This window comes from Garra rufa, chromosome 17, assembly GCF_049309525.1.
Source record: "Garra rufa chromosome 17, GarRuf1.0, whole genome shotgun sequence".
In the NCBI taxonomy this organism is placed as follows: domain Eukaryota; kingdom Metazoa; phylum Chordata; class Actinopteri; order Cypriniformes; family Cyprinidae; genus Garra; species Garra rufa.
Window position 1 is genome coordinate 23,455,752 of NC_133377.1, and position 22,843 is coordinate 23,478,594.

At 34.7% G+C, this 22,843-nt stretch overlaps 1 protein-coding gene across 2 annotated transcripts in view; it reads left to right on the forward strand.

Annotated features, from left to right (window-relative positions):
- The window catches only part of vps50 (VPS50 EARP/GARPII complex subunit), a 178,781-nt gene that overhangs the window by 1,261 nt on the left and 154,677 nt on the right, over positions 1-22,843 (forward strand). For both annotated transcript variants that reach the window (XM_073821661.1, XM_073821662.1), the window contains exons 2-5: positions 670-738; positions 10,180-10,302; positions 10,956-11,027; positions 16,933-16,986. In XM_073821661.1, the coding sequence (XP_073677762.1) occupies positions 670-738; positions 10,180-10,302; positions 10,956-11,027; positions 16,933-16,986 (318 nt within the window). The remainder of the gene's footprint in view (positions 1-669; positions 739-10,179; positions 10,303-10,955; positions 11,028-16,932; positions 16,987-22,843) is intronic.

Consider the following 22,843-nt stretch of genomic DNA (forward strand, 5'->3'; position numbering starts at 1 on the left):
AGTTTTGGATTTTTGGGGGAAAGAAATTATAGAAATTATTACTTTTATTTAGCAAGGGTGCTTTAAATTGATCAAAAGTGAGGATAGAGATTTATAATGTGACAAAAGATTTTTCTTTTGAATTTGAACTTTCTATTCATCAAAGAAACCTGAAAAAATTCTACTCGGCTGTTTTCAACATAATAATAATAGTAATGTTTAATAGTAATTTTTTGAGTAGCAAATCACAATATTAGAATGATTTCTGAAAGATCATGTGACTGGAGTAATGATGCTAAAAATCAGCTTTGGAATGACAGGAATAAATTGCATTTAAAAAAAAATATTAAAACAGAAAACAGTTATTTAAAATAGTAAAACAGTTTTTGCTGTACTTTGGTTCAAATAAATGCAGGCTTGGTGAGCGGAAGAGACTTTAAAAAACATTAAAAATCTTACTGTTCAAAAACGTTTGACTAAGTAAAAAAGTAAATGCATCTTGCTGTGCTATAATAACACAAAATAATATAATTTAATATAAACTAAATGTTTTCCAAATAATATTTTACACATTGGGTCTTTATATATTAGGTCCCTTGCAATAGGAATGTCTTATTTGGAGGTCTGATGCATCCGAAAGATTAAAAGGATTCCAACCATTTATAGATTACTGTTTATTTTCTCTGCCAGGGTCTGAAGAGTCCCCAGGAAAGTGTGGTTGACATGAGCCCTGTGGAGAGCTTCAGGACCCCCAGCAAGGTGACTAATTCTTCAGTTTATGGTCTCAAACCTTACCTGTACTTCTTCTGCCGTAGAATTTCAGATTTGTGAGGGGATTTTGCTAGGCTGCTATGTAGACTTTTTTTTGATCCAACTCAGCACTCATTTATGAGTCTTGTCAAATGTCTGGTGAAAAATGTCTTTATTGACTGGATGAATCAATCCTCCTTGTATAATACCGTCTAGGTCTGGATTACATGATAACTACAGTGAATGTTTTTTCTGTGAAATTTTCTGATGCATCTGAGTGGAAAATACGCAGAGCATACCCACAGTTTTATCATCCTGAATATAAATCATACTGTCAAAGAGGTTAAAAAAAAATCATGGCTATTTGAATAAATGCAACTTATGTTGAGCTTTGCGAAATAACATTACAGCTATAAAACAGACAATCAGACATGTCTTTAAAGGACTGAGTATAAAAATGTTAATCAGTCTTTGGCTGAGCCTTAGTGCGGCAGTGGCACTGAGTTGTATTATGACCTTCATTCAGTGAGATAGATGTAAGTTGGTCATGTTCCAGTGCATTGGTTCAAGCGCTACCTCACAGGTCCATTAAATCAGCAGGACCGTTTGTGATTAGGCCACTTTCAAATGTTCTGGCTGCAGGTTTCTAAGGTAATTTTAGTGCCCGATGTAGACTCTCAACCGCAGCTTTGATACGTTCTGCTGGCGCTTTTTATTTTTATTTTAATCCCTGGTTATTGCAGACATAAATAACCTAAATCAAGGAGACTCATTCCCACCGGTGGAGAGTGTTTGTTGTTATTCTGTGTCATTTTTTATGTTACAAGCACTTCAGAAAATGATTTTCAGAACCATCTGGCCAGGATCCCTGGTGGGATTTATTTCAACACTTTAAAAAAAAATCCTGAAACGACTGAGGCGGTGAGAAAGTGTTTGATCATTGAAACGAACACTTTGTCCATACCGTGTACAGAAAAATGATGGATTAGCCCTCTCAAATAGCAACCAAGTGCTTCTGTGCCATTAATGAGGACTGTGTGCAGGAAAAGTAGGCTTTGTTTGCAAATGTTCATGTTTTTGAAAGTTAAAGGGATAGTTAACTGAAAAATGATTTTTTTTTTCATTTATTACTCACTCTCATGTCTTTCCAAACCCATACCTTTGTTCATCTTGGGACCACAAATTGTGATATTTTTGATGAAATCCAAGAGCTTTCTGACCCTGCACAAACAGCAATGGTACTACATTCAAGGCTTAGAAAGGTAGTAGTTTATATAGTTTGTGACATCAGTGGTTCAACCTTAATTTTATGAAGCTATACACATTGACTGACACAGAAGAGAAGAAATTGCTGAATAAAGTATTCTTGTAGCTTCATAAAATTAAGGTTGAACCACTATATACAGTTGAAGTCAAGTTTACATATCTTGCAGAATCTTCAAAATGTTAATTATTATAAAATGTTAACCATAATAAAAGGGATCATACAAAATGCATGTTATTTTTTAAAGTACACTTACATATAGTCCACGAGAGAAAATAGTAGCTGAATTTATAAAAATTACCCCATTCAAAAGTTTGCATACATTAAATTCTTAATACTGTGTTGTTACCTGAATGATCCACAGCTGTTTTTTTTTGTTTAGTGATAGTTGTTTATTAGTCCCTTCTTTGTCCTAAACATTTAAACTGTCCACTGTTTTTCAGAAAAATCCTTTAGCTCCTACAGATTTAGTTTTTTCGTCATTTTTGTGTGTTATGACTGTATGATTTTAAGAATCATATTTTCACGCTAAGAGACAACTGAGGGACTCATATGCAACTATTACAGAAGGTTCAAACACTCACTGATGCTTCAGAAGGAAAAACAATGCATTAAAAGCGGGGGGTGAAAACTGTTTGAAATTGAAGTTCAGAGTAAACTTGACATTTTGTCTTCTGGGAAACATATAAGTATCTTCTGTAGCTTCTGAAGGGCAGTACTAAATTAAAAAAAAATATATATGTTGGCAAAATAAGAAAAATTGACTATATGAAACATCCTTAATGTGAAATATCGTATTCAGGTCAGTACTAAATAAAAAAATAACATGCGTTTTGTATGATCCCTCTTATTTTGATAAAATAGTTAACATTTTGCAAATTCTGCAAGGTGTATGTAAACTTTTGACTTCAACTGTATATACATACAGGAATCAACACAATTTAAAACATGAGAGAAGATTTGAAGTTGAAGAGATGTTGAAGATGGATGGCAAGCACAGAATTTTTTTTTGCGGACCACATATCTGTTTGATTTGTTTTGTTGCTTTTGTCAGATAAAACAAATGAGGTTCAAGTATCACTTTTAGATTGTGATTTAAACCATATGTTTTAAAAAGTCACAAGCCAATTGGCCAATCACTGTTCTATTTTTATTTTAAGGCCAGCTTTTACTCTAATTTAGCTCTTGGCTAGTGTTCATTTCGCGACTTGTGTGCTTGACAAATGTTCTGTTATTTCCGCTGTATGCCTTTGCGATTTAGACTGCAGAAGTTTTGTCATTTTAACTTGTCAAATGACAAGATGAATATTAAATATGGAAAAAGGTTCCTTTGGGATGTTTCGCATCTCTAGCCTAAAGACCCATTTTACGTTTTTGTGTTCTTATGGTTCCCCTAGATGGCACTAGAAGCACATAAGGAATTATTAAATGCCTCTTGAAAAACGCTTATACAGTTTATTTACGTCATTAGACTAATGTCGTCATTATGCAGAACATATTGTAATATGTAGAATATTATTCATAAGATGACTATATGTAGGCAAAATAAGAAAAATTGACACATCTTTATTCTGTTCAAAAGTTTTCACCCCCAGCTCTTAATTTATCGTGTTTCCTTCTGAAGCATCAGTGAGTGTTTGAACCTTCTGTAATGGCTTTGTATGAGTCCCTCAGTTGTCCTCAGTGTGAAAAGATGGATCTCAAAATCATTCAGTCATTGTTGAAATCAAGAATCAAATGTATGAACGTGGTCATTTTTATAAATTCAGCTGTTATTTTCTCTTGTGGACTATATGAAACATCCTTAATGTGAAATATCGTATTCAGGTCAGTACTAAATAAAATAATAACATGCGTTTTGTATGATCCCTCTTATTTTGATAAAATAGTTAACATTTTGCAAATTCTGCGAGGTGTATGTAAACTTTTGACTTCAACTGTATATACATACAGGAATCAACACAATTTAAAACATGAGAGTAGATTTGAAGTTGAAGAGATGTTGAAGATGGATTGCAAGCACAGATTTTTTTTTTGCGGACCATATATCTGTTTGATTTGTTTTGTTGCTTGAGGTTCAAGTATCACTTTTAGATTGTGATTTAAACCATGTGTTTTAAAAAGTCACAAGCCAATTGGCCAATCACTGTTCTATTTTTATTTTAAGGCCAGCTTTTACTCTAATTTAGCTCTTGGCTAGTGTTCATTTCACGACTTGTGTGCTTGACAAATGTTCTGTCATTTCCGCTGTATGCCTTTGCGATTTAGACTGCAGAAGTTTTGTCATTTTAACTTGTCAAATGTCAAATGACAAGATGAATATTAAATATGGAAAAAGGTTCCTTTGGGATGTTTCGCATCTCTAGCCTAAAGACCCATTTTACGTTTTTATGTTCTTATGTTTCCCCTAGATGGCACTAGAAGCACATAATTGTGACCCTGGACCACAAAACCAGTCTTAAGTCGCTGCCTCGCTGGGGTATATTTGTAGCAATAGCCAAAAATACATTGTATGGGTCAAAATTATTGATTGTTCTTTTATGCCAAAAATCATTAGGAAATTCAGTAAAGATGATGTTCCATGAAGATTTTTTGTAAAATTCCTACTGTAAATATATCAAAATGTAATTTTTGATTAGTAATATATGCATTGTTAAGAACTTAATTTGGACAACTTTAAAGGATTTTTTTTGCACCCTCAGATTTTAGATTTTCAAATAGATGTATCTCAGACAAATATTGTCCTATCCTAACAAACCATACATCAATAGAAAGCTTATTTATTGAGCTTTCATATGATGTATACATCTCAGTTTTGTAAAATTTAACCTTATGACTGGTTTTGTGGTCCTGGGTCACAATTAAGGAATTATTAAATGCCTCTTGAAAAACGCTTATACAGTTCATTTACGTCATTAGACTAATGTCGTCATTATGCAGAACATATTGTAATATGTAGAATATTATTCATAAGATGACTATATGTAGGCAAAATAAGAAAAATTGACACATCTTTATTCTGTTCAAAAGTTTTCACCCCCAGCTCTTAATTTATCGTGTTTCCTTCTGAAGCATTAGTGAGTGTTTGAACCTTCTGTAATGGCTTTGTATGAGTCCCTCAGTTGTCTAGCCTAAAAAGACCCATTTTATGTTTTTATGTTCTTATGTTTCCCCTAGATGGCACTAGAAGCACATCATTAAGGAATTATTAAATGCCCCTTGATGACTCATTCTTAAGCGTGGGAGTGCTTTTGGAGGTTACAACCACATATAAATTTACAATCAGCAACTTTTCTGTTTTCTCTCCCTCCCATATCATGCATATTGCAGAGTGGAAGAATTAGATTATTTTTAATGCAGTCTGTTATTTGTAAAGATCTCACGCATAAAAGCTGAAGCAGGTACAGAGTATTATTACAAAGTAGTGTGAGTCGGGTTCACTCACGTTTTGCAGCAGATGTGACACCAGCAGCAGCTGTCCATCTATTCTCTCCCGTCTCAGTCCACGAGAACAAATGCTCATTGTTATTTTTAATATGATTCTAAATCAGACTCTCTCCTGTGTTTGATCAGCATCATTCAGTAACCCTTCAGTTCACTCATCCTAAGCTTTGATTGATGTATAGCACGTCGAGTCACACTTTTATGTGCAAATAGACTCACGTTTGTCTCCGTCTGCGCACGGGGGAATAAAAGGACGAGAGGTGTTAATTTTGGTAAACATTGGCAGTCTACATGGGATGGAAAGATAATTGAACAAAGGCTTGGCGATCAGTTTAATTAGAGTGGCAGAGTTTTTCCTTTATTTTCCGAGTGACCGTTTGGTTGGGAAATGATTGTTTTCAATCACATCCGAGCGAATCGTGGACTTCATTCACACCTAATTTGTTGCAGTACTTTACATTATCACCTAACTTGTTGCTATTTGAGAAAGCTGATTAAAAGGGCTGTCACCAGTACTTTTTTAATTCCATTGACTTCCATTCATATGCGTACAAATGCTGGAGACCAGAAATGCAAACTCAAGCGAGGAATTTTAGCATTTAGCTGCATTCTAGAATTCCTATCACAAATTCATATCATGTGAAGAAGTGTGACCAATAGAAGATTGATATGCAACAGTGTGACCTCCAAGCTGAGTTTGTAGAACACAAGCCTTGCGGATTTTGCAATAAATAATAAATGGGGGAAGAAATTAATAAAAGAGCACAAACTTTGAAGCTCCAAGATTTCAGCTTTGAAGGAAAGTGGAGTAGATTGCATACTTGTACTTTTTTGATGTATTATTATGTTATACATTGAATTTTTGTTCTGAAAAGATGTTGTAGAGCATGATGTGTACATTTAAAAGTAATAAGTGTGATACACTACCAGTCAAAAGTTTTTGAACAGTATGATTTTTAATATTTTTTTAAGAAGTCTCTTCTGCTCATCAAGTCTGCATTTATTTGATCCAAAGACAGCAAAAACAGTAACATTTTGAAATATTTTTACTATTTAAAATAACTGTTTTCTATCTACTGTTTTTCTATTATTATTAGTATTTAAAAGAGTTGAGTTTATTTTTTCAGGATTCTATGATGAATAGAAAGATCCAAAGATCAGCATTTATCTGAACATTATGCACTATACCAAAAGCTTGGAGTCAGTATATATTTTTTTATTTTTGGGAAAGAAATTATAGAAATTAATACTTTTATTTATCAAGGATACTTTAAATTGATCAAAAGACATTTATATGTTACAAAGGATAAATGCTGTTCTTCTGAACTTTCTATTCATCAAAGAAACTTAAAAAAATAACATATAATGTTTTTTTTTAAGCAGCAAATCAGCATATTTGAATGATTTCTGAAGGTTCATGTGACTGGCGTAATGATGTTAAAAATCGCAGGAATAAATTACATTTTAAAATATATTCAAACGGAAAACAGTTATTTTAAATAGTAAAAATGTTTTAAAAGATTACTGTTTTTGCTGTACTTTAGATCAAATAAATGCAGGCTTGGTGAGCTGACGAGACTTCTTTAAAAAACATAAAGTCTTACTGTTCAAAAGCATTTGACTGGTATTGTAAGTGTACATGATATGTTAATGTACATCACTAATAATGTTTTTAAAGCTAAAGCTAACTCCAAAAATTTTGGAACCTATGTTAAAAAAACAGATCCCTCATCCTTTGGAATGCATGACTTCCACAGCGCCACCTTAAGCATTCAGTTACAATGGTGAGATATAGGTGAGGGATTTAGTAGAAAAGTAGGCTTTTTTTATCATTCTTATGGTAGAAAGTTGCAAATTCACTCAATCCGAGAAGTTGTTTTTTAATGTTTTTCACTAGTACTCAACATTTACTCGTGCACATCCCTAGATTTCAGTAAAGAAAATGCCATAAAACCACATAGTTTATGGTTTTGCATAAACTTTTGGTTTTATATATAAAAAAAAAAGTTAGACCTACTTCTGTGAAACTGTGTTTTTAGGACCAATTATGGTCTTTCACCCTTGGCCTTTCAGGATGTTATGCAGCTTTTAGTAAATCAATAAATCAAATTTGACCCAGAAGTATGTGACATTTTTTTAAGATTTAGCCCCTCACACGTACTGTTCCGCAGCCCCCTGGGAACAATCTCTCCCACAGAGTGGATATTATCCTGTCAAGCAGGGTGCGCACACACATTCACATGCCCACACACACTAAGACTATATAAATATAAATATGTAATCCCCTGAGGCAAAAAAAAATGTTCTAATAAAACCACTGCAGCACTTTCTTAAACACCTATAGTACTGAAACAGATTGCTTGCTATAAGGAGGGTGAAATGGATTTTCTGTAATGTGAAATGTATTCTTTACTAAACTCTATGGAGTTAAGATGTAAACATTTATACAGAAATAGGTATGAAATAAGCAATTTATTAATTTAAGAAGTTTCAGAAATGATTACTAACAGTAAATGGGACAAACATTGGAGTAGTTGTGTCGCAAACTAGTAGATCAACTCCTTTTACTCAATATGTTGCTCTCAGAAAAATATAATATAATAATACCGGTGATAAAAACGGCGTTACTAACAGCATTACTTTTTTCAGTAATGAGTAATCAAACATACTACTGTTTCCACTATTACAACGCCATTACTGTTACTGACAATAATTTGTGGCGTTACTATAATTTTTGCGTTGCGTTCTTCTGAGGTACACTGCAAAAAATTATTTTCTTACGTTAACTTTTTTTTTTAATCTTGTTTCCAGCCAAAATATCTAAAAATTCTTAAATCAAGAAGGATTTTCTAAACAAGTAAAAATTATGTTCTTGTTTTTAGTAAAAACAAGTCAAAATTAAGTGTGTTTTTGCTTAAAAAAAAAAGCAAAATAATCTGCTAATGGGGTAAGAAAAATAATCGTTTTCTGTTTGAAATTAGATTATTTTTCTTATCCCACTGGCAGATTATTTTGCTTGTTCTAAGGAAAAACTCACTTAATTTTGACTTGTTTTTACAGAAAACAAGATTTTTTATTTTTTTTACTTGTCTAGAAAATGGTTCTTGATTTAAGAATTTTTAGATAATTTGGCTGGAAACAAGTCAAAAAAAGTTTCTGCACACAGAAAGCGGCTGTCACACGGCATGTGAGTACTAAACTAAGTTCTCTTTCATGTCTTATTGCGCTTAAACTGTCAAATACACAGTTTATGTTAAAAACACACATGACATGAGTAACAAAAACAGTCGGTTATGTCTGTAAAGATAAACTGCTGGGAAAGAAATCGCATGTTTATATTAGATCTGTGTGGCGGTAGCATATTATTCAGTACCTAAATCAATAAATCCACCCCTCTCTTGTTTCCTCGGGAGGCCGGGACTCTAAATGGTGTTCTGTGCTCGTCTGTGCTTTGCTCAAACTTTTGCTATGGTGTGAGAACTAGAACTTCTACACCTGGTACATGGGTGGAAACATGCAGATTATGGAGTGGTAATATTATAATAAGGTCCTCTTTTTACATCTTGAGGGGAGCGAAATCTGAGCGGCTTGTTTTTTCACAAGCTTGAAAAGAGTGGCTTACCAAAACAAAGTTGCTGGGTTGTTCTTTTATAAATTTTCTGGGTTGGTAGATGTGTCGGTGACCCGATTATAGCACTTAAACATGGAAAAAGTCAAATGTTCATGATATGTCACCTTTAAAATATACTAAAAAAAGTTACTTACTGTAAGTGACAGAAAAGATACCGTAATTAAAGATCATTTTGTTAGTTTCATCTCCGTTTACAAGCACACTTGAAAATGTATTGATGACCTCAAGGCTATTAGACTTGGATTAAAATCTTCAAAAGTCCAGATTTGATTTCAAGGTGCCTTTAAGGCCTAATGGTAACCAGTGAGTCTAAGTATTTTGTCTTTTGTTCTTGCTGTGCGTGTACCAGTGGAGAATGACTCATACCACCCCACCCCCTGCGGATGCTGATGCCGGTGCCGTCCCTCAGCGAGTTCACCCACGCTCCCTCACAACGCTGCCTACATCAGACTGCACCGCGTACACACCACATCATGTGTCTTTTGAGGAGATTAAAGGCTTTCAGGCCAAATCATTTCTCAGTCTCAATCATTTCTATCTCAATGACATCAAATTGCAGCCTTTATAGGAAGATTCTTCATATATTACCCAGTGTCCAACTCTGAGTTCTTTCAGTAGTGTCAAACATGAATAAGTGGTTTATTGATTTGGAGCGCTTTCTCTGAATTTAGCTGATGGCTGTAATTAAAGGGGTTTTTAAACGTTGCCTCCACATCTGCTCTTGTATATCAGAATGGCTTAGTAGGTTTATCTCGGTCTTGGTCACGAAGCTGTTTTAACCACATTGCATCACGTCATGTGAATCATGCGTAATGAGCCTCTCAGCACCCCTCTTCAAAGAAAAGAGGATGACTTTGTTTCTTCAATCTGTTTTGAGTGAATTGATGCTCCTGTGCTGATCCTCATTAAGGTTCATGAAGGGTGTTCCTCAGGGATGGGTGCTAAGACCACTTAATCTTTGCACTCGGCTTGGCCGTAAACCAGACGTGAGAAGTAATCAATGTTCAAACCCCGTTTTTAGGTACGAGGCAAGCTTCCCCGCGACGGTGTCCCAGAAGCGGTGAGATTTCCCTGCCAATAATCATTCTCGTTTCTCTTTTTCTCCTCACAGGAGGAGCTGAGGGAATTGAGAGAACAACCCACCGATCCACAGGCAGAACAGGAAATCATTGACAGCATAGAGGAAGTGTACTTCTCCAGTGATTCCTTTGACATGGTGCAATACGAGCTTGAGGTGTGTGTTTGAGAAAATCAGCATTTGTTCTTATTATCTTGCATGACACTTGAAGAATTTGTATGATGTTTACCATTTTTAAAATATGGGATTTTTTTGGTCACACTTTACTTTGGGGAGCAATTCTTATAATTAACTAATTATTAACTACAACTTTTGCCTTAGTAAGGTAGTTGTTAAGTTTAGGTATGGGTCTGCATACAAACATGTATACAAATAGACAGCCAGGGGTCTTTTGTCCACACCGACTGATGGATTATTCACATACTGCAAATGTAAAATCTCGTTAGATTTGGTGGTGCATTGCAAAATCTTCATGGAATGAGAATTATAGCCAAGAGGAAAGCAAGTACTCTTATTTCAGTCCAGACTTTTTGAGTTTTCGTTGTTTCTCTGTTTTGGGCACAGGGCATTGGGTGTTATTTGTTTATTCCTCTATAATGAAGTTGAGACTGCGTCTCAAGTAAAAGTTTGTTCAAGCTGTTCATCTGCTGTTGTTTATGGAGCTCTTCAGAGCTGGAGATGATTTGGTCGTCTCTGTGTGAGGGATATCTGCCACAATGTTCCCATTAACTCAGTAACTTGCATATAGTAGCATCAGAATAAAAGAAATTCTCAAATATCAGATTTTTTTGTGTATGTTTACCCAACAGAAACTTCCTCCGGATTTGAACCTTCTGGAGATTGAAGAGTACAGAGATAAGCTGAAGAGACAACAAGCAGCTGTAAGTAAAACATTCAGAGAACTCTTTAATAGAAACATTACTTCACCCTTCACAGGCTGTTTGCTGTGGAAGCCCATTCCAGCCACTGAATAAAAAATAAAAAAGGTATTTGCGACTTCTTATCTCAGAATTCTGACTTTTTTTTTCTCCCAACTGCATGACAGAAACTCTAATTGCAAGAACCCACAAGATATAAACTTGCAATTGCGAGTTCTAAAGTCAGAATTGTGAGACATAAACTCGCAATTCTAAAAATATACTTTGAATTCTGAGAAATAAGCTTGCAATTCTGAGGAATAAAGTCAGAATTGCGAGATATAAACTTACAATTCGGACTTTTTTCTCAGAATTGTGAGTTTATATTTTGAAATGGTGACTTTTTTTCTTAGAATTGCGAGTTTATTGCTCAGATTTCTGACTTTATAACACGCAGTTGGAAGTTATTAAGTCAGAATTGTGAAATATAAATTCGTAATTTTAAGGACAAATACTTCAAGTTCTTTCCCCCTCAAAATTGGACTTTATAACTCATAATTGCGAGTTTATATCTCACATTTCTGAGTTCTGAGAAAAAAACCTGCGGGTTTACATCACGCAGTTCTGAGGAAAAAAGTTAGAATTGTGAGTCTATATCTCGCAATACTGACTTGATAACTTGCAATTGCAAGTTTATATTACGCAATTCTGGCTTCATTTCTTATCATTGCAAGTTTATATCAAGCAATTCTAATTCTAACTTTATAACTCACAATTGCGAGTTTATATTACACAATTCTGAGAAAAAAAGTAAAAAAACAAAAAAGTTGCAGTAACCTTTTTTTTATTTTTATATTCAATGATGGAAATGGGCTTCCATAGTTTGCAGCACCAATTTGTGACACATATGATATCACTAATTCTTTTATATCGTAACTGATACTTTTGTTTATGGGTCATAGATGGATGATTGATACTTGATTTTGTGAAATGATGATTTGAATTCAGTTCAGTTTAATGTCCTTTCAAAAAAGCTAATTGTTGATCGTATATCTTGACTGTTAGGAAGCACAACTATAAAGGGCAATCTTTCTTTTTTATTTTATTTTATGTGATAAATTATTTTAAAAATTAAAGATAATGGGGAGTTACCATGTGTCTTTATTTTCTGCTGAGCTTTGAAAATACTTTTCAAAAACTTTTGTACTGTCAAATTTCTCATTTTTATATTGATAACACTAATGAAAGGAAACGAAGGGACAAAGGTTTTTATTATTTTATTTTATTTTATTTTATTTTATTTTTTACAAATGTTAGACCAAGCACTTACACTACTTATACTTTTAGAAGAAAACTAGGAAACTAAATATATAAGCACATGTGCTTGTCTTAAATAATTTATGCTAGATAAAAATGTTAACTGAATTTTCAGGCACTTGGCAAATTTAAATAATTTAAATAAATTAAAATAATTTTTAAAAAGTGCAGCAATATTCAAATCATGTCTTTTATATGTTTTTTATTTTTATTTAAAGTATTTAATGTTTTCCATGACTGAAAAGTCAAGGGTATTATTAATCCCCTGCTTAGACTAATTTCTGAGCTTGTGTATCATCCTGCTGCGGACGTCACAGTTTTATTAGTGTTTTTACCACTTTCCAGTGCATGGTGTAGCTTGCTTGTGAACGCGTGAGTACATTCTGTCTTGATCTGGGGTGATTCACAGTTCAATGCTGGCTGCAGCCTTAAAAAAAAAAAGAGGAATGTCATTCTCTGTCTTTGTTGTTTCTTGCTTAAGATGCTTGCTTACGCACAGCTGTCCTATCGGCATTAGAGTGAAACATGAGGTCCTCAGGATCCTTGGGGGTACCCAATGACTCAGTCTGACGCTATCTGTTGTGGCCTGCCACGAGTAGACTCTTCGCTGCCAGCGCAGCTGCCCTGGGGTCACCGCGGGGGCCCTGTCCCTGAACGCTGATCCCGGGTCATGACAGACAGCTGCAGGCATCAGAGGAAGGAGTCATGTGAGGCAAACGTCCTGCTGAATGCCATTAATTCTCATTAAGCACACTCACATGGTGTGGTATTTTATTCATGATTTATGCAAGCTTCTCCAGTGTCATTTACATAAGAGAACGTGGCCTTATTGACAGTAATGATGCGCTTTCTCTCTCAGCCCATCTGAAATGATTTTGGAGATGGCTCTCTCTGGAATGCCCATATGCACTGCCTCTGAATGTGTCGTTGGCAGATGTAGGGTATTGTGGATCCGACGGGTCAGTGGGAGAAAAACCCATCTGGTCTATTGGAGGTGGCAGCCTATTCTCCTGCTAGCACACAGCTCTGACACTTCTTTGGCAGGAACTCATCACTGAGCTAATTGCTTGTCTGCGGTACAAGTGTGTTTCAGAATAAGCCTATTTCTTTATCTCTTTTGGAGGGCAGGAAGAAGTTTTCAGTGCTGACAACGTTCTCAGCAGGCATTTTCCACTAGGATTTGTTGCTTTTAAGTGCTGTTTTTATACAAAAAGGGTTCATAAATATTATGGATATATGAAAAACGATTGATTTACAATACCTTTTTGATTTTTCTTTAAAAAGAAATGTATATTTTGATTCAGCAGTGATGCATTAAATCAATCAAAAGTGTCAGTTAAGACATTTATAATGTTACAAAAAATGTTTCAAGTGCTGTTTTTTAGAATGTTTTGTTCATCCAAGAATTCTAAAAACCATTTTTTGAGCATCAGAGAATTTTTTTGAATCAGAATGGTTTCTGAAGGATAATGTGCCACTACTCCTGAAAATTCAGCTTTGCCATCACAGAAGTTACATTTTTTATATTTTATTCAGTGAATGACGTATGAACTAGAATTTATTTTTAACTTTGCACAAATTACCACCAATTTACATTTACAGTTGAAGTCAAAAGTTTACATACACCTTGCAGAATCTGCAAAATGTTAATTATTTTACCAAAATAAGAGGGATCATACAAAATGTATGTTATTTTTTATTTTCTACTGACTTGATTCTTATTATTTTTATTTTTTTTTAGTGATAGTTGTTCATGAGTCCCTCATGAGTTTGTCCTAAACGGTTAAACTGCCCCGCTGTTTTTCAGGAAAAATTCTTTTTGTGTATTTGAACCCTTTCCAACAATGACTGTATGATTTTGAGATCCATCTTTTCACACTGAGGACAACTGAGGGACTCAAATGCAACTATTACAGAAGATTTAAATGCTCACTGATGCTTCAGAAGGAAACACAATGCATTAAGAGCCAGGGGGTGAAAACTTTTGAACAGAATGAAGATATGTAATTTTTTCATATTTTGCCTAAATATCATATTTTTTTTTCATTTAGTACTGCCCTTCAGAAGCTACAGTAGATATCTACATGTTTCCCAGAAGACAAAATAAGTTAAATTTACCCTGATCATCGAATTTCAAAAGTTTTCACCCCTCCCCCCTGGCTCAGGGTCATTTTTATAAATTCAACTATTATTTTCTCTTGTCTACTATATGTAAACATCTTTTATGTTTGTATCTAGCAATGAATTTCAATCGATTTATTTGTAGTATGAATAAAACCGTATTGACCAGGGCCTAACATCTATCTGATTTACCCCTGCCCTTTGTGTTCATCCTGCTTTCTAATGGAGTTGTTCTTTTCAGTCCTAATTAAATGTAATGCTGTTTTAGCTGATTAGATGAATAGGGAGAAGTCTGTGCTTGTTAGTCATTAGCTAAAATGAACAATATTAATGCTGAATTTTATTAATTAAATAGTATCCATTTGTGTCCTTAAGAAGATTGTCGTAATTGGAAAATTAGGTGGAATTATTAGTTATTCTGATTTAAACGTAGGTCCTCCCTGCTGTAATTTGGATTTGTAGAACCAGCGGTAGAGAAAATTGCAGGCTGTTTACTGCTCTGGTGCAAGCACTGGTTAATAGATTTCTAATTAGAGTTATTACCCATGCAGGAATCACTCACAGTTGGCTGCCGGAAGGCATACAGAGAGAGTCTTTTGCCTCGCTGACAGACAGCTTTGCCGTGTGTCATCGTGTTCGGCCTGTCGAAGGCAGACAAGAGTGAATTGGCAACCTGTTTTTAAAGTCTCTGTCTTTTAGTTTTTGGAAATAGCACACCGGAAGGCTCCTCACAGCTTGTTTTCTCATTCTGGCGTCGATCCGATCTGTGGGGTCTTTTATAAAAATGAATGACCAATAGGTGGTGCAGTGAGCTTTGTGAAAATCACGAGCCCTCTTCCTGAGTCAAGGTCTCCTTTGGTCATTATGTGAAAATGCCTTCAGTCATTCCGTAGGCAAATTGCAGGTTCGGTTGGCGTTAATAACACTGTGTCTTTCGGTTTTTACAGCTTGTGATTTTAATAATCGGTTAGAAAAATGTGAAATGGATAGTTCACACAAAAATGACAACTCTGTCTTTTACTCACACTCTTATCTTTTTAAACCTGTATCAGTGTTATTTTAATATCATTGAGATGCTATTTTAACTTTTTTAACATTCTGAATTCAATTTTATTTTTATGTTTTCCATTTTTATTTTATTTGAGTGAGTTTTACTAATTTTGTTGTCCATATAGTTTATATGTATTTAAAATTTAAATGAAAATAAGAAATGTTTGCTTGCAACTAGCTGAAATAAAATAAGATATATATTTTATTTCAGTTAACATTTTATTTGAAGGAACATTTTTTTAATGGTTTATGTTTTTGTTAGCTTTAATAATCCTCTCCTGTTTCTTTCTTCTGTGGCAACACAAAAGAAAATATGTGACCCTGGACCATAAATCAGTGATAATGGTCTGGTTTTTGAGATTTGAGATTTATGAAAACTGAATAATTATGTTTTTTTTCTCGTTAGGATAGGACAACATTTGGCTGAGATACAACTATCTGAAAATCTTGAATCCAAAAAATATTGAGAAAATCACCTTTAAAGTTGTCCAAATGAAGTTCGTAGCAATGAATATTACTAATACAAAATTTTGGTATGTTTACGGTAGAAAATTTACAAAATATCTTAATTAAAAATACATTTGACCCATACAATGTATTGTCTAGTTTTGTGGTGCAGGATCGCATATTCTTTTTTGGTCATACAATGAAAATCGGGGGGTCTAATGTTGTTTTAGACCTCATTATCTTTCATTGTATGGCTCATTCTTCTGAAAATATTTTCTTTTATGAATATCATGCAGGTTTAGACATGAGGGTGGGTAAACGATGACAAAATTGCCGTTTTTGGTTGAGCTATTCCTTTAAGAGCCAAGAGCTGATGCATATGTAAGAGCAAGTTGAGGTGCTCTTGAAAATGTCTCTTTCAGTTGTCTTTATTACACACACGCACACACACACACACACACACACACACACACACACACACACACACACACACAACCCAGCGCACTCCTGCCAGTCAGTCTCAGCTTTTCGCACAGTGAGATCTGCTAACATACGCCGCTGCTCAGCTGAGTCTGCCATCTGTTCAGCTCTCACCGACACGCCAACACTTCACATCCGTCCCGCCCTCTCGTTCCTGACAGCCCCACCATGTGATGCACATATCGATCGGAGCGTGCCACAGTATGCCTTATATTTATGGCTTGACCTTCCGTGGAGCCATTATTACCCACTGAATGTTTTAGTGCCCCAAGAAAACATTTATTTTATTGTTACAGAGTCATTGCTGCAGCTGTGAAAGACATGAAAAGCCTAAAATAGACTTCAATTCAATTTGAAAGTCTCAAGTTGTTTTCTTTTTACTTCTTTTAAAGCCTCAGCTAATGCCGCGAATGATTAAAACGAGGTGTTAAACGCACAAACAGATTATGTAGTCTTGTAAAGCTTGGACATGTTGAACAGATGTTAACCTTTAGCTTGTGTTCTCATCTTTCAGGTATCAAAAAGAGTGGCAGACCTCATTTTGGAGAAACAGCCTTCCTATGTTAAGGTAAGCAGTCTGTCACATCCGGGGAAATTGGGTCAGCAGTATAAATTCAATCAACCTGTGGCTGCCAGCTTGTTCCTTTTTCATTAAGGTCAAGGAAACAATTTGAGATTTGCAGTATTTATGATGTTTTTGTGGTAGTCAACGTTATATTTTTATTTGTTTGTTCTTTTCTTAAAAAAAAAAAAAAATTCTGGGTTATATTTACAATGGAAGAGAATAGCACCAATCTGGAAATGTTAAAATACTCACTGTTTGAAAAGTATGGCTTCAAGAAATAAAAACAATGCCTAACAAGATTAATATGGAAAAAAACAATCTAATCTTTTATGTGCAAAGTATTTGTCACCATGGCAAAGGAACACCATTAACCATAAACATGGTTTCTGCGGATCCTGAAAAATTACCCTCCCACAAATTAAGGCCTTAAAGGCTTAGTTCACTTCCAGAATAAAAAATTCCTGATAATTTACTCACCCCAATGTCATCCAAGATGTTCATGTCTTTCTTTCTTCAGCTGCAAAGAAATGAAGGTTTTTAACAAAAACATTTCTGAGTTTTTCTCTATATAGTGGATTTCAGTGGGATCAATGGATTGAAGGTCCACATTGCAGTTTCAATGCAGCTTCAAAGGGATGTACATGATCCCAGCCAAGGAATAAGGGTGTTGTCTAGCGAAATGCTTGGTCATTTTCTTAAAAAAAAAAAAAAAAAAACATACATATATACAGTGCCCTCCACTAATATTGGCACCCTTGGTAAATATGAGCAAAGGTGAATGTGAAAATAAATCTGCATAATTTATCATTTTGATCTTTCATTCAAAAAATTCACAAAATTCTAACCTGTCATTGAAGTAAAACAATAGAACCTAGGGGTGAAATCTCATTATGAAATAAATGTTTTTCTCTAGTTGACGTTGGCCACTATTATTGGCACCGAATTATTGCAACGTCATTTTTCCAAGGTAACAGTTCGGAGTTTTCTCCAACAATGTCTAATAAGTTTGGAGAACACCTGATAAGAGATCAGAGACCAATCCTTCAAACAGAATCTCTCTCTTCCCAGCTTCATGTTGGTGATTCTTCTCTTCAGTTTCTCTACAGAGTTGAGGTCAGGGAACTGGGAGGGCCATGGTAGAAGCTTCATTCTGTGCTCAGTGACACAATTTTTGTGTTGATTTTAATGTTTGTTTTGGATCATCATCATGCTGGAAGATGCAACCATGGCCCATTATAAGATTTCTAACAGAGGCAGTCAGGTTTTGATTTTTTTATCTGCTGGTATTTGATAGAATCCATAAAGCCATGTATCTAAACAAAATGTCCAGGACCTCGGGCAGAAAAATAGGCCCACAACATTAAAGACCTAGCAGTATTTTTAACTGTGGGCATAGGGTACTCTTTTATCCCTGTCTGCACCAAAACCATCTGGAGGGTTAGCTGCCAAAAAGCTAATTTTTAGTTTCATCTGACCATAGAAGCCAGTCCTGTTTGAAGTTCCAATCAATGCTGACAAGTGAATACGCTGGAGTTTGTTTTTAGGTGAGCGAGGAGGATTTTTTTCTTGAAACTGTCTGGAACAACATGTGGTGATTGGTGGTTTGATCATTTTATTTACCCCAAGACTCAACAATTGCAATTCTCCAACTGTGATCCTTGGAGAGTCTTTGGCCACTCAAACTCTCATCCTTATTGTGCATTTGGATGATATAGACACACGTCCTCTTCTAGGCAGATTTGTAACGTCTTTAGTTGATTGGAACTTTTTAATTATTGCCCTGATGGTGGGAATGGGAATTTTCAATGCTTTAGCGCTTTTCTTACAGCCACTTTCTATTTTGTGAAGCTCAACAAACTTGTTCTGCACATCAGAACTACATTCTTTGGTTTAACTTCTTGTGATGGATGATTAAGGGAATTTGACTTTTGTTTTCCTCATATTTATAATCCTGTGGAACAGAAAGTCATGACTGGACAATTTTATACTCCTAGCCACCCTGGTGTGCTAAATTTTTTTTAATATTAATGGGAATAAACTTTAGAGATATTTTACTTAGACAAATTTTTAGGGGTGCCAATAATTGTGGCCAATGTGAACTAGAGAAAAACATTTGTTTCTTAATGAGATATCCCCCCATTTTCCATCGTTTTACTTAAATGAAAGGTTAGAATTTTCTGAATTTTCTGAATGAAAGATCTAAAGGATAAATGATGCAGGTTTATTTTTACAGTCACCTTTGCTCATATTTACTAAGGGTGCCAATATTAGTGGAGGGCACTGTATATTCTAATAGGGGTGTCCCCGACTAAGGATATACCTAGTCAAATTAGATTTGACTTATGTTGGGTACACAATAAAAGATTTTTAAAATCTTATAAGATCTTCAAAATGTGAGAGACCACAACATGATGACACAAAAAACACCACACCAACAGATTTTCAACCAGAGCCAGAATAGATTATATAGATTAGATTATATAATATTCACACTAACGGCAAAAGTTTTTGGGAACGTTGGCCACTTTGAATGGCAAAGGCCCACACAAGAGGTCATATGACAGAGGGGTAAAGCAGCCGTTTTGTGCCGCGTCATGTTTAAGGTGAGGAAATGTCATGTCGTCACAATAACAGACCGATGTGTAAAACTCTTTAACGTATTTTAAAGATTCTATGCAATAAAATGTAAATATTTCACATACTTTTGAAAATTCAGCATTTAGTTGATCCTGATAAATGCTCATCATCACAGTTGACGGCTTTCTTGTTTCGTGAGCGGGTTTGGCGTCACGACATCTTTGTTTCCAGGCTGAGCGTTAAAGAACGCGACACACGTGTCTTCTGGAAATTCTAAACACTTGAACCAATCAGAGGACAACTTTGAAAACTCCTGAAGTTTTTCCAGCTAAGTGTGACGTCTGAGGCTGAGACTAGAATCCTTTTATTGAAGCATCGAAACTTCGACTATTTGGGGTCACCCCTACTTTTAAACCACAAGTGTTCATCTTGCACTAGATCTGTGATGTGCATCTTCAACTTTACGCTATACGTAATCACATTGGAAAGGTCACGTGCTGTTATTTCTTCATTTGTGTATTTCAGTTCAGAAAGGTATGGTAGGGCGAAAAACTCACTCGTTTTTTCCTTAAACTTCAAAATCATCCTATTATTGCTTTATCTTTTTTTGTAAAGGGCGCTTGACTTTATTTGGACATTCCCTTCCACCTATGTCATGTGTGACCTTTCCAACATGACTACGAAATGCGTGAGGTCGAGCTAGTTCAAGACGATATCTGTCAGTGGAGTAGAAAAAAAGTCGATTTTTTCCTTCAAAAATGCTCCCCATTCAATTTCACTTCAAGAGCCTCATCATCAACCTTGACATTTTTTTTCGTGACGACTATAACTGCATCCCACTTACCTTGGAGATTACAACTCTCTAAATATGTATTTGTTAAAATAAGATTTGTGCAATGAGTTTTCCAGATCATACTAAAGATACAGTGTGATTTTAATCGTAATTGAGTATTTCCATGCAATTTAGGATCAAAGTGGAAGTAAAAGACTGAGAGCCAAGGCTCTGTGTCCTCTTGCCTCTGGTCATATTTCTCTCACATCCTTAAAAATCACTGTGAATCCCTTTGAAAGTGGATCACTTTGGATCACTTAGAAAATTCTCTTAAAGATATTCACAGCCTGAAATGCATAGCTTTGATCCTGAGCCAAGGGTTTCATCTCACAGTCAACGTGTGGAATTGTTTGGTGTGTGAGATTCTCTCTTTATTAAGCCTGATTGACTGAATTATGCATCATGTTCATTGATGGATGCTGTAGTCCGTTTTTGTCTTGGTAATGTCTTTTTAGCATCAAAGGGCCAAATGTCAGTGTCTTTTGTTGTTTAAAATTGTATTGGACAAAAGCCATAAGAAATATGTTCATTTTCATGATTTAAGTTGTAATTTACCAAGGAGCATGTATTACTTTCTGAGTTGGTGGGGAAAAAAAAGACTATGTTGTAGAGAAAAATACAACTGTTGTTAAATGTGATGTGTGTCAATGTGTCAAAAGTCTGTTAAGTTTCATATCTCAAGCATTGCTTTAGAAACTACAGATATGCTTTTTCTGCCCACTTTAGCACAAAGCACAATAGCTCAGCCAGCTGACTTTTTCTGATGTGCCGTCCCTAAAGAAATGCTGTCCAACTCACTTTGTGTATGATGTGTGTATATTGAGGGCTAGTATGGTAGAGATAGAAATGCATTACAGCTATGGAACAACCCACAGTGCCTCTAAACACACAATACTAGGGCTGGGTTTCGATTCTGCTTTACAAGCTTGCTATTCGATTCAATTTCGATTTTGATTTGATTCAATATAGATTATATATGTGACCCTGGACCACAAAACCAGTCTTAAGAAAATTAAGTAAAGATCATGTTGCATGAAGATTTTTTGTAAAATTCCTACTATGAATATATCAAAATGTAATTTTTGATTAGTAATATGCATTGTTAAGAACTTAATTTGGACAACTTTAAAGGTGATTTTCTCAGTATTTTGATTTTTTTGCAACCTCAGATTCCAGATTTTCAAATAAATGTATCTCGACCAAATATTGTCCTATCCTAACAAACCATATATCAATAGAAAGCTTATTTATTGAGCTTTCATATGGTGTATACATCTCAGTTTTGTAAATTTTAACCTTATGACTGGTTTTGTGGTCCAGGGTCAATTATCTATAGAATATATATCAGGTATAGTACATGGTACAACTAATGCTGTAAAATATACATGTCAGTTGGTACTATTACTATAATATTAAAGGTTAAAATGATTAAAAAGTAACATTAACTTGAAATTGAATAACTATATTTCTACTCCAATTCATTTTTTTTAAATATAAACATTTAAATGGCGGCTGTCATAAAAACTTGACAGATTTATTTAAGCTTAAATATTTAAGAACAGTAAAAAGTTATGGTCACCAAATATGTTTTGCCTGAGGTAAATGTGAGATTACGTGACACATTACCATGTTTGAAACACTGAATGAGTGATTACATGAGACAGAATATGGATTTCAGTAAGTTTTACTCTTTCTTTTACCACACCTTCTGAGTTTTTTACTCCTGTTTATTTCATGCTGAAACCGTCAGAGATGAAGAGTTCATGTGTGCTTCACGCTGCCGCTTCTCTTAAACTGGGGCACTACAGCGGTCTGTCACTCCACATTAAACAGTGCAAAATATGGCATTTATTGTTTGAATACTGTAATAAAATTGACAGAATTTGAAATCTGAGACTTTTTCATATCAAAAGTAACAAAGCACAAAGCTTATTGCGATTTATTACATGGGAGGTGCGCTAATGTTCCGTTCATTAACTGAAAACAGGCCAGAGTAACTGTTTCTTGAGATTTAAGAATCAACATTGTTTTGTAAAAATGAGAATCAATAAAAAAAGAGAGAAATCAATATTTTTTACCCAGCCATGCACAATACCAATCAAAGGTTTAGAGTATTATAACAAAATATATATTATATTATTATCGCCTCAGCTTTTTTTTGGGTCAGTAATACAGTAAAAACTGTAATATTCTGTAATATTAATACAACTAAAATTTTAATATAATATCGATTAATATTATATAAGATTATACATTTATTCCTTTGATGGCAAGCTGGATTTTCAGCAGCCATTGCTTCAGTGTTTAATGTCAGGGTTGAATAAACTTTATTTAAAATGTTGCACAAAAAGTTGTGTTGCTTCATAATTTTGTGGAATGATTTTTTTAAATGGAAAGTTTAAAAGAACAGCATTTATCCTTGCCGAATAGATAAAAGTATTAATTGACCGG